Raw genomic sequence first — 13,228 nt, forward strand, 5'->3', positions numbered from 1 at the left:
ATACGACTGGTGAATCTGTGTCCCGGTTCTAATGGATTTTATTGATTCTGTTTCCCGGCCCGACACCATTCTAACCCATCATCGATGTATGGCAGAGTCAGCTAGGGTACCATTTCTTTCTGAGAGTTTCTCGCTATCTTCACGGAAGTCACGGGGGACACCAGAAATGGGCTTCACACATTGTACCCATGTCAGGAATCGAACCCGGGTCTTCGGCGTGACGAGCGAACGCTTTAACCACTAGGCTACCCGACCGCCCCTTTAAGCTTCAGACACTGCCTCTGTCAGAAATGTAATGAATCAGATGACATCAACTTATGACCCCTTGACATGTTCTCGCACTGTAATGGTCAACGGATTCATAGTTTGAAGCCTGAATAGTTTGAAGGCCATCTGAGTGATTGCCCCCAACGTTTGCTGAAATATTCTGTGACCAAGTTGAGTTTAATATATATCATGCTAAGATTTAAAACAATACAAGCTGTCAGTTCTTTAAACCATTTCACAAAATTTTCTGAATCTCGATACTCCGGTCCATCGATGAAACATCTTCGTGAACGGTCTCCTCGCTGAGGAATCAAATAAGTCACCACAGTTTTCGGAGGAATCTAGTTATATTTCATTTCTGAAACTGGTGCTTAAGGCTCAGTCTACACCTCAATCTACTAAATGGTATGTTTCGAGTGGCGCAAGCCGTGGGCGTTTACCATTTTGGCGAAAGGCACCAGCAAGGTCATGGCGCTGACAGACCAATTATCGAACTCGGGCGAACCTGGGATACGAACCACCGAACTGCGAATTCTTTGACAATTAACAGGAAAGGGACACCACTCTACACATTTGAAGCGCCGCACGCACGCACGCACGCACGCACGCACGCACGCACGCACGCACGCACGCAAACGTAAATAGATCATCAAATGCCATCTTACAGAACGCTTTGCAGAAACGGTTTATTCATAATTTGCGTGAATTAATCACGCAATGTGTTGAATCATTGTTAGTAATGCGGCCAGGTCTTGATGAGGTCATACAGCTTGGTCCCGGGGCATGCAGTGCTGCCCATGTCTCGGTGGCCCCTGAGGATGTAGCTGGACTGGATCTTGCCTTTAGACACCCCACAGGCTATCAGCTTCTGCACGGTGTCCAGGGCCTTGGAGTCGGGGAGACGCTCCATGAAGTTGCCGATTATACAAAACCCTGACAGGAAGCAAGGATTGATCAGTGGGTAACCCGTGTGTTTTAACAGTACATTGGTATGTGTTGGTAAAAGTCCAATTGTGTGTATTGAAAAAGGAGAAGGATATGTGTTGTAACAATACAATGGTATGTGTTGGTAAAAGTCCAATTGTGTGTATTGTAATAGTACAAGGGTTTGTGTTGTAACAATACAATGGTATTTGTTGGTAAAAGTCCAATTGTGTGTATTGTAATAGTACAAGGGTATGTGTTGTAAGAGTACAATGGTATATATTTATAATAGTGCAAATGTAAGTATTCAAATATTCTCGTATGGGCGGGGTAATCATGTGCTTAAACCATAGAGAGCATTATGGTATGAAAGGACAACTTGTGGACGACAGCTGCTTGGAATGCTTACATGTGTACACATGACATTACTCATTTCCGTGATTTCCCAGATTAACGGGGATTCACTGTGTGATTCTCAATGCGTGTTGATCAACTAGCAGTCCTACCAAGGCCCACTGTGTTGTAGCCTTGAGTGTGGGCCCCCACTGCGTCCCAGCCACGACCTTCGTAGGCGTTGCCGTCTTCGCCGACGACAAAACTGTAGCCTATGTCGTTCCAGTCTGAGAGAAAGAAACATGATGTTAAGTTTATTTCTTTGTTGTTTAAATAATCGATTCTGCATCAGACAATCCAGTGATTGACACCAAGAGCATCGATCTACCCGACTGGGAAACGCTGACATGCATGAACCAAGTCATCGAGTCTGACCACCCGATCCCGTTAGTCGCCTGTTACGACAAGCATTAGCCGCCTGTTACGACAAGCATGGGTTGCTGAAGATCAATTCTAACCCTTATCTTCACGGGTTCATGACGTTCAGTGATTTGAAAAAATATAATATTAAACTGAGAGAAAGGGAATGGACGAAAGTTGTTCTGTTAAATATTGCATTCAGAAAAGATAATAAAACTTGACATGTGTATACTCATAATTATGACAAATTACAAGTGGTATTCTTCTGGAAATGTGCAAATATGTTGTTTTTACCACACCCGAACAACAGGTACCCGTCTTCTAAAATAACACGAGTAAAGGGATGTCACTGCAATTAAAGTCTGACTTTGGATTAACTACCCTTGAAGTATGTAAGAGGTCATGGTCATACGTCACTTTATTGCCACGTCACAACTGACCCTGTTTGCACATCGAATACCGGCACTGAGAGGGAGCCCGGTAGCAGGCAAAAGGTAAATTATTTTTTCAAAATATTTCTTTATAACGTGTTAAATCTTTGTAGCGAGTCTGCGGACTTTGCGAGATGAAGGTTCGTGTACCCACCGATTCCCCTGTGGCTGCTGAACTTGTAGAGGACAGCTTCAAATCCTTCTGTTTCACTTGCTGCTTTTGACAGATAAAAACAACTTACGGTGTCCGTCCATGTGGTAACGCTGGTATCCCCGTACAATGGCTGCACACTCAGCCTCGGTGTGACATGCGGCGCTAGCGCCATGGTGGATGAAGGCGTATTTGACGGCACTGTGCAAAAGACTTCTGGACGTTGGTGGTCGTGCACCCCACTGAGCTCTGGTCACGATGTTTGGACAACCGTCGTTAGTGCTGGTTCCTGCAACGTCACGACAAAGTGCAATATACCTGAAAGAAATACCGTGACGAGCTGTGAAATGAAATTGTAAGTCTACACCTTGATCGTGATAATGTTTTCTGTTTTGGTCCTTGAATACGTTCACAAAATACTTTGTTAATTACCATGTGTGTATTTGAGTTGTGGAATGTGGAAGGAAAACCCATTGACGTTTTCCACTTTAGGTGAAAACCACAAGCACGGGTATGATTCTGACAATCAAAGGATAATGATCTGGGCTAAACGGGAATCCCAACTCATTGGCCATCCTGCTTCGACAAAGGGACGCAACTGTGATGCCCAGTGTGTTACACGCATGAGCAAACCATATCCCCTGTCAATTAACGACGTCACATTACGTGATACACGTCAAAGACCATGGAGTGCTATTCATGGCGTTTACCCAAACTATCACAAACAATGTTAAAGAAAAGCCACTGACGAACTGTTTCCTATATAATATGTTGTTGCTTGCTACGAATAAGGTTTTTGTCACAGTAGCACCTACCCGGTGGGGATTGCAGGGTACACTGATTCAAAGTCACTTGGTTGACTGCATGTCATCGTATCCCGACGGCGCGGGATGTTGTCTCTGTTGTTACAGATGACCATCTAGTCATACTGACCTAGGCTGGCTGACCAAACGCACAACGCGGCCTAAATACGTCGAATTGCCCTTTCCACAAACGTTACCAGTTCAACATATTAATTGAACTTATTATCTCTAAACAACATTTTATTCGAGTTGACACTGTGATATGTTTTGTTACACCCAAGCCATCACCAGTGCAAGTTGATTGAACTTATCTCCCTTGACAACAGTTTATTCGAGTTAACGCTGTGACATGTTTCTCTTACACCCAAACTGTCCGTGAAATGACCGATCGATGGTTACCTTTAATCGGCCACCGTGACCTAGTTAACATGTTGTCAACGATAAAACAAACAGACAACTGAAACCTGACCGCTGCATGTCGGACGTTGCACCTTAATAATGTTTAGTGATGTTATAGGAATAATATATATATAAATATTATGAATAAATTGCTTCATCAAACCTGAGCCTGTGGGACACTCCTTGAGTTCAACGTAATCCTCAGCAATCCAACCGTCCTACATAAAAATAAAAATCAATGATAGACGCATACATTTATTATGTTTTGAAGGCGTTGCAAATCCTTGTTATGTCATTGTCATAGGGCTGTTTCGACCTGAACCTAAATTTTGTTACTTATATGATCTAAATCTTTAAACGAAAAAATGAACAACGTCCTATGGGGATGCGGTTCTTTCGGTTAACACAATAATGCTAGGTCCTTGCCTTGCGGGCGCCAGGTTCTTTCGACAAGCAATACAATGCTTGGGCTTTGCCATGCGGCTCTTACAAGCAATACAATGCTAGGGCCTTGTCATGTTCTTTCGACAAGCAATACAATGATAGGGCTTTGCCATGCGGTTCTTTCGGTTAACACAATAATGCAAGGGCCTTGCCATGCGGTTCTTTCGACAAGCAATACAATGCTAGGGCTTTGTCATGCGGCTCTTACAAGCAATACAATGCTAGGGCCTCGTCATGTTGTTCTTTCGACAAGCAATTCAATGCTAGGGCTGTGCCATGCGGTTCTTCCAAGCAATACAATGCTAGGGCCTTGTCATGTTCTTTCGACAAGCAATACAATGATAGGGCTTTGCCATGCGGTTCTTTCGGTTAACACAATAATGCAAGGGCCTTGCCATGCGGTTCTTTCGACAAGCAATTCAATGCTAGGGTCTTGTCATGTGGTTCTTTCGACAAGCAATACAATGCTAGGGCCTTGCCATGCGGATCTTTCAAGCAATACAATGCTAGGTCCTTGCCTTGCGGTTCTTTCGACAAGCAATACAATGCTAGGGCTGTGCCATGCGGTTCTTTCAAGCAATACAATGCTAGGGCCTTGTCATGTTCTTTCGACAAGCAATACAATGCTAGGGCCTTGTCATGTTCTTTCGACAAGCAATACAATGCTAGGGCCTTGTCATGTTGTTCTTTCGACAAGCAATTCAATGCTAGGGCTGTGCCATGCGGTTCTTTCAAGCAATACAATGCTAGGGCCTTGTCATGTTCTTTCGACAAGCAATACAACGCTAGGGCCTTGTCATGTTCTTTCGACAAGCAATACAATGGTAGGGCTTTGCCATGCGGTTCTTTCGGTTAACACAATAATGCTAGGGCCTTGCCTTGCGGTTCTTTCGACAAGCAATACAATGCTAGGGCTTTGTCATGTTGTTCTTACAAGCAATACAATGCTAGAGCCTTTGCCTTGCGGTTCTTTCGACAAGCAGTACAATGCCAGGGCTTTGCCATGCGGTTCTTTCAAGCAATACAATGCTAGGGCCTTGTCATGTGGTTCATTCGACAAGCATTATAATACTGGAGAGCTACTCTTACTCTAACCTGGTCCACCCTGGGTGTTTGTTGCAAGAGCAGACTGAAACAGGAGTCGGGTAGTAACAAGGTGTGACCAGGTTGTTTGTGTGGAATCGAACCTAAATTGGGTGGATCGGAAATAAGGCCGTGAACATTTGGTTTGTATGGTCCAGACATTTCACAGGCAGCCCTTCGACAGGGCAATATCGCTGACTGCAGCGAGGGAGGGAGTATGTTTTTACGTCGTTTAAGCGATATTCAAACGGGAACACGAGAAATGGGCTTCATCAGACTGGGAATCGAACACGGGTCTTCGGCGCCACGAGCGGACGCTTTAATCACCAGGCTACCCAACCGCCACGTTGACTGGCAAAAAACAACAATTAACTCAATTCCAGACCAACCTTTCCGGTGAAGTCCACGTGGACCCACTCATAGGCACCAGATTTACTTTCATCTCCTTTGAAAGGGAAACAATTCCCTCCGTGGGCAGTTCCGAGAATAGCATGGCTTGTTCCGGCTCCTGACCGGACGTGAACAGATGTTGTTGCGCATGCGCATTTTGCTGCCCTGGCGGCTTCTAATGAGAACATTGACAGTGCCAGTCCAATTAGGAGTCGCATCCTGAACTGGAAAGATGGAAAGATGTATTTGTTACATACATGTAGTTCCAGACATTATACTTTTGGAAAATCGATATCAGTTAAACATTAAATCTTTACAGTAAGATGACAAACACAGTAACATAGCTTAATGAAGCATGGGGAAAATTACCATCTTAGCATGTTATGCCTATATTATGGTATAAACATAATATTTCCTTTCTGTGTTACTTCAATGAAGTTTTTTTGTAAACCGAAAAGAAATGTTAGACTATATGGGATTTTAGAAACATATCTTTCTTGGGGAAATTCCAGGCCTACGTTAGGTTAATAATGCTTTTTTTGCAAAGACATCATCAAAACAATAGTACACTGAAAGACTATTTAAGCGTCATCTCGACCTTGAGAAAATATTAAGAAAAAAAACAAGAATGCGAAACGGTTACAATAGATTTCGACGGATGTTACATTCTTGCATTTTCGTATTCGCGTTTTTCCAAGGAGTTGTATATCAGGCTTTGAGTGAGTGAGTGAGTTGGGTTTAACACCGCTATTAACAGTATTCCAATTATATCACGGCGTGTCATCAGCTCAATGTGGGAGGAAAGCCCGAAGTGATGCAAGTCTCAGACGTTTACCACTTCGGTGAGACCCACGAGCACGGTGCTGACAAACCTAGAAACATAATCCTGGCGAACCGGGATTCGAACCCACAATCATAGGTTTCTGGCGTGCCAAAGGGAAGCAACTCTGCACTACGAATCCCGGCCCCTCACACGCCTCTGCCACCCGAACCCCCTATCAGGCTTGGAAAGTTACACATACATACTGTTGGGCCATATGGTAACACGTTTATAAATCGGACGACTAGTGTCAGGATAAACGGATAAATGTCTTGAATACATTGTTTTGTTAACGTGTTGTTAGCCTCAGTTGTCTAGCCGTGTGTTGAAAGGATCAGGTGTTATTCAAGCTTACCTACCGGTCAAACGGCAATCGTACATACAGGTAAAGTGTTATTTTCATACCCTAAACGTTATTATTTTGATAAGAAGAAGCACGTTTTGACCTTCTGAAAGTAGGTGCCACTCCCTTTGTGAAGATAAAGGCGATTGAAAGGCAGCAAGAATGAGTCTTCATAACGTTAACTGGGTGACCCATTGACGAGCTCTAGTTTTCGGATAATTATTTTATGATAAATTTCCTTCCATTAAGTGATATAATTTTGAAAATATGCATTTGGAGCAATAAAATTCGCTGCAGTACAATATATTATAAATCACTTGTTCCATTTTATTGTTTGATGCTTGTTTAAGGAAATCACTGAATCACTGGATTCCTGACCGCCTCCGTGGTCTAGTGGTAGAGCGTCCGCCCTAGAGCGGAAGGTCCGGGGTTCGATCCCCGACCGCGTCATACCAATAGACGTTAAAAGATGGTACTTGTTGTTACCCTGTATGGCGCTCGGAATTAAGGGGCTAAAACAAGGACTGGTCGGCTCGGAGTCAGTATACCGTGTCTGAGTGGGGTATTCATGTTAAACTGCGGCATGGTATCTCAGTGGGTTAGCACCATAAAATCGGCATCAGTCCAGACTAGTACAAGCAGCCACACACACATGTGCACGCACGTCGCTATATAAGTGCAATAATCTTGGACGCGACGTTAAACCCCATTTAACCTCACCTCACCTTGGCCATGGATTCCATGTTGGTGCGTGCTTTAATTTCGTCCCACGTTTTGTTGATAAGAATTATTTACACCATATATAAAAATATGGGAGGTCAAAACTGACTACATGTAGCTTACGTCTGTGTGCCGAATGTTTGCCGATTAATTTCTAAATGCATCGTTGTGTGACATAGTGAGTGAATTGTGTTCAACGCTGATTTGAAAAGTATTTCAGTTATATCATGGCGTGATATATTTAAGTGGATGGTAAGTCTGAATTATTACCCATGTGGTGAAGATACAGGTTGTAAGATACTAAATCCGTACGTCACACGTGTGTCGTACAAGGTTGCTCTCGTTTTCTTCGTTTTGATTGGATAACCGTGACCTTTGTCACACCGGAACTACGTTTTTTAATTCTTAAAAAATGCGCGAGACGTCATTAACTCTTACAACTACAAGGCAGAACTGAAGGAATTAAACAACATCCGCAATCGACAACTGTGGCACAATCAGATTTCCTTTACTGTGGAGAACCGTTTACAACACCAGGGGGAGCCTTCTCCACTCCAGGCACTCCAGAATCGTTGGAGGAGTAGTAACTAACTCCCATGGTTAGGCTAGCATTTCAGCCACTCCTCGTATATAATACGCCACAGGATAGATGCCCATATATATATGTGGGGATCCATTGAATATTTGACTTGTTAGTATGTTTATATCATTTTAAAATATGGTATGACTAAATAAAATATTTCCTATAACGACAGTAGGATGGCGTGTAAAACATTTGTTTTATTGTGCATGTTTGTTGTTTGTTTATTTGTTGTTTAACGCCGCACTCAGCAATATTCCAGCTATATGACGGCGGTCTGTAAATAATCGTGTCTGGACCAGACAATCCAGTGATCGACATCATGAGCATCGATCCACGCAATTGAGATCGACGACATGCATCAACCAAGTCAGCGAGCCTGACCACACGGTCCCGTTATATATGTCCATTTCAACAATTCTCAGTGCTGATTAAAACGACATACTGTCACATCGCTTAATTGATAAGAACATATCCAGATAGCCATTGTTATGGATACGCCACATTTTATACATTTGTAATGTCTAAAATAACCTTCTCGAAACTTGGAGTATCTGCCCCTCGTGGATGAATGCTACAAGTTTCCGGAGTCTCGAACTTACACCAGTTTATATATATATATATCGTGACAGGAGATCCTTAATCCCTCCTGGGGCGGTCGGGTAGCCTAGTGGTTAAAGCGTTCGCTCGTCACGCCGAAGACCCGGATTCGATTCCCGACATGGGTACAATGTGTGAAGCCCATTTCTGGTGTCCTCCGCCGTGATAATGCTGGAATATTGCTAAAAGCGGCGTAAAACCATTCTCACTCACTAACTCACTTAATCCCTCCTACTTCGTAAGTTATTCTAGACATGTGACCAAAGCGGCTTTCCATAGCGATGTAGATAAGACCAAATACCTGTTCCACTGACTTCGACGACGAAGGAAGGTAGGTTATCATGGCGCTAGAAGTTATGTTCTTGTTTTCGTCTGTTTTATGTTGAAACAGTGGGCTTTTCCTTCACACTCCACAAGACTGTATGACACTTGTATGCCAAGAGGGATGACTTTCCAACAGTCAACTCCCCCTCCATGTCGAGCAATATTCTAGCAGCTCCAGCATTTGGTGTTTACATTGCGAAACTTTTGAGATACAATCGAGCATGCTCTTTCTCCTAAGATTTCAAAGAGAATCATGCGATTCCTCAGAAGTAGTTTGATTAAGGTCACAACATTCAAGGCCTGACTAAAGCTTTCAAAAAGTGTTATGGTAGACACGTGGAGGTCATTTTCAAATTTGACATATCAGTGACAAATGTGATGTCTGATGCAATTCCCTTTTTTGACTTGTACCATATGTTCCCGTGTTTTTTCGTGTGAACAATTGACTTGCCTTTGCATGTGTTTGTGAAAGGTGCCACCGATGGGGCAGATACGCTCACCTTTTCGCGACCATCTGGTATCATTACTATTTGATGGTGATTCATAAACACATGCTCATCATATAGCCGGAATTGTGCAATCGACTCTGCTTTATGCAGAGATATCTATTGGATATGTAAAGGGTTTTGTCGCTTTATTTAGATTTATGACATTAGACAGAACAAATATGTTACCAGGGTTATAGTTTAAATAACATCTATCATTAATTTCAAAATCAGATCACACTTCGCATGCACTTCTATATAATACTTGTGTGTCAGGGGTATATAACTATGAGTGAGTGAGTTGGGTGTAACGCCGCTTTGAACAGTATTCCAGTTATATCGCTGCGTGTCAGCTAAGAGTGGGAGGAAAGACCGAAGTGTCTCAGACGTTTACCACATCGGTGAAACCCACAAGCACGGGTATGGTGCTGACAATTTTTTTAAACCTAGAAACATAATCGGGGCGAACCGGGAATCGAACCCACAATCATAGGTTTCTGGCGTGCTAAAGGGACGCAAATCTGCGCAGCGAATCGCGGCGCCTTAGACGACTGGGTACATTGTATGTACATATCTTTTAAGGTCTGTGTCAAACGGGCGAAGAAATGCTGTGGCTTATCTACATGTTGCTGTAACCAAATATAACCATATCCCCATTCGTATGACATGTTTTCATCTTTTTGTCGCACACCCATGCTACTTACAAAATTATCCGATATAGCGCCATTGTTCCGGACAAACACCCTCACATTTGTATATAGAGAACACAATAACTTTCCAATTTTGCTACTTAGCCCATGTCTTTGAAAGAGGGACCACAGTCAAGTTAACCCTTTGCACAGAGTCAAAAGCTTTTGCAAAATCTACGAATACAGCTTCTCTCGTTTCACTGATAGATATATTTGTATTATAGAATATAGGATAAAAGCATTCAATTTGTCAGTGGTGGAGTATCCCTTTCTAAAACCGGTTTGTGACTCACTTTATTTTACTGAATATACTTTGGAGAGTTATGCCTCTATAATTATTAACATCGCTGGTTGCGCCCTGTTTGTGAAGAGGAACAATAATGCCAACTGTCCAATGCTCTGGAAAATATGATCTCTCCAAAAGGATATTAAAAAATAGTTCCAAATATGGTATTAAAATATCTGAGAATTGTTTAAAAAACTCTGACATCACATTAACATTTCCAGATGCCTTATCCTCTTTAAGCCGGGATATGCTGTCAATAATTTTCTCTTTAGATATTGGACATTCAAGAATATCAGCTGTTACACTGTCAACTTTATTTTCGTTGAATTCCATGTCAAATAAATAGGCTTAATAGAACTAAAAACAATTCCTGGAAATGCTCAAACCAGGCTTGAATAGCAATGTCATTTTTGATTTAATGGCTTTTAACGATGACCAAAATATTTTAGAATTTAAAGTTATTTAAACGTCTACATCGTTCCTGTTTAAGTAGCTGGTATTCGCTATCAAACCATTGTTGATCATATTTATAGCCCTTATGAATTTTCTTCATATCAGATGCAGCTATAATAACAGCTTCAGTAATATGCCCAATACTTTCGTCAACGTTAACAAATGCTACATCTACAGCCTTCTCCTGTACAGTAAACTACGTTTATAACGAACTGACCGATATAGCGAACTTACTTTTTTGTCCCGACTATTTGCTGTAGTTATGCTGTATATATGCAAACAACGAACTACGGTTATAACGAACTAAAATTAGTGGTCCCTTTGAGTTCGTTATAACCGTAGTTAACTGTAAATCATGCGCAGTCCCAGCTTTGTTGTAAACTGTTCAGCCTTCTCTTCAATCATTACAATCATTGTTATGTGTATTGCGTGGCGTAGGATCAATTACTAGAAGCGTACGTAAACTAGTCGTGACAGGAAGGTGCGAGGACTCGGCACGAGACGGTATGTCAAAGCTATGGCACATATCAAACAACTCGGACGAGGCAATAACATAAACCACCACACTCGCACCCTTGTTTCCTATAAAAGTAAAATCTCCCACACCGGCGTCTTCCCCGCACCTTCTATTCATAATATGCATATTTAGTATACTGCATAAATCTAGAAAACTTTTACCAAAATTATTCAAAGATAAATCCACAGAAAATATTTTTAAGCTAAAATTATCAAACAGAAATCCCCATACACTGGTATCATGTCCCTCGAGATATTCAAGGATATCATCTTCTACAAAATCAGATTCGGTTCTAGTTCTGGCATTCAAGTCTCCCCCAATCATCAAATAAACATCATCACAATGTGCTAGTATATCAAGTCATTTTGTAATATATGTATGCCATTTTTGCATTGTCTCAAAGGGTTTGTGTACAAGTCGAACATTCAGGGTGAACATAAACACATGAATATAGTAAATCTTTTTAAAATCCAATTACGGTTTTATCTAACTGTCGTAAACTTTAGACCATTATACATATTTAAAAAAATGTTGTCTAACTAATATGGCAATACCTCTTGAAAGTCTACAAAAGTTGGAAATCTTTCCAGCTTCTTGGATCCATAGCTTGAATCCTGGTAATATCAAACTTATGTCTATATCTTTCATCCATGTTTCTGTTATGCCGATGATGTCAAATGAGTTAAAATAATCGGTAAAGTCCTGATCAGCTAATTTAGAATTAAGTCCTGATACATTCCAGAAAACAAATGTTCTATTCTCAAGTTTACAATAATCGGATTCATCTGTCGTATCTACACGAGGCGTCCTACAATCACGCTCGGTCTCGTCGCAACCCTGGTGGGTTGATGTCCTGTCCCAGGCCTCAGAGCGAGAACTCAGAAGTCGTGGTCCTGTGTGTGAACCTCCCCGTCTACATGTATGTCCTTGTGAGGGCGATGTTCTGATGTTCTGGCTGAACTCGATCACACACAGCCAATACTAATTTATAAAATTGGTACCGAGTTCAGAATATTAGAGAAATATTTGTGTGAGGCCACACAAAAGAAATGTTTCTAATTAATTCTATATTTGAAACATCGCATGATGACCAGGTTTTTTTTCACACCATATTTTCTACTGCACGATCTTGTTTTCAAACGGTGAATGACAGAAGACAACCATGTACCCTGTCCGAAGCACACCCCCTTTCCAAAAGTGTTGCGCTCTCGGATACATCAACAAGACCAAAAAGTCGAATTACTTGGCTCCTTGGCGTCACGGACAAGTTAACAAGCATTGTCACGAATATGACCACATGTACCCAATGCATTAAAAGCTACACGATTCCTGGACTGCCCTGAATGTATACAGCATGACCCAGTATAGGAAAGATGCTTCTCACTGAAGACTAAAATCTAAAATGCGAAAAAAAGGAATTGCTGAATTTGGAACCGGGGACAATAGAATTGACCCCCTTGGTTTCAGATGACAAGCACCACAATGAGCAACATTTCTTTTCCTTTTTTTTTGTCCTATAGGAAAATATTTTAAGGCAAGTTGATGGGATGGTATTCACTCATCTACTGGGTCACTCACTCACTCACCGTGATAATACATACCAAATCCCTGGGATATTCTAACATCCTTCATCACTGTAAAGCTTACAATGATATAATAAAATGGGATTTATAGAGTAACACATTTGCTGAAATACTATTTGAATGAGAAGTATCTGTGGACGACATATAACATTTATCAATAGTCTTTGTGGATCATTTCTACAG

At 41.7% G+C, this 13,228-nt stretch overlaps 1 protein-coding gene across 3 annotated transcripts; it reads right to left on the minus strand.

Annotated features, from left to right (window-relative positions):
- Positions 1-928: 928 nt before the first annotated feature.
- Positions 929-7,590, minus strand: LOC124148014 (peptidoglycan-recognition protein SC2-like). 3 transcript variants are annotated; one of them, XM_048391813.1, is made up of 6 exons: positions 7,534-7,590; positions 5,645-5,869; positions 3,892-3,946; positions 2,618-2,815; positions 1,698-1,811; positions 929-1,200 (listed from the first exon to the last, which is right to left on the minus strand). In XM_048391813.1, the coding sequence occupies exons 1-6, from the start codon at positions 7,549-7,551 to the stop codon at positions 1,001-1,003; spliced, it is 810 nt and encodes a 269-aa protein (XP_048247770.1). In that variant the 5' UTR covers positions 7,552-7,590; the 3' UTR covers positions 929-1,000. The 3 variants fall into 3 exon arrangements, with proteins under 3 accessions (XP_048247770.1, XP_046374896.2, XP_046374895.2); XM_046518940.2 differs by lacking the exon at positions 7,534-7,590 and adding an exon at positions 6,821-6,931; XM_046518939.2 differs by lacking the exon at positions 7,534-7,590 and adding an exon at positions 6,825-6,907.
- Between the last annotated feature and the right edge of the window lie 5,638 nt (positions 7,591-13,228).

Source organism: Haliotis rufescens, unplaced genomic scaffold (genome assembly GCF_023055435.1).
Source record: "Haliotis rufescens isolate VD_foot unplaced genomic scaffold, xgHalRufe1.0.p SCAF_10, whole genome shotgun sequence".
NCBI classification, from domain to species: Eukaryota; Metazoa; Mollusca; class Gastropoda; order Lepetellida; family Haliotidae; genus Haliotis; species Haliotis rufescens.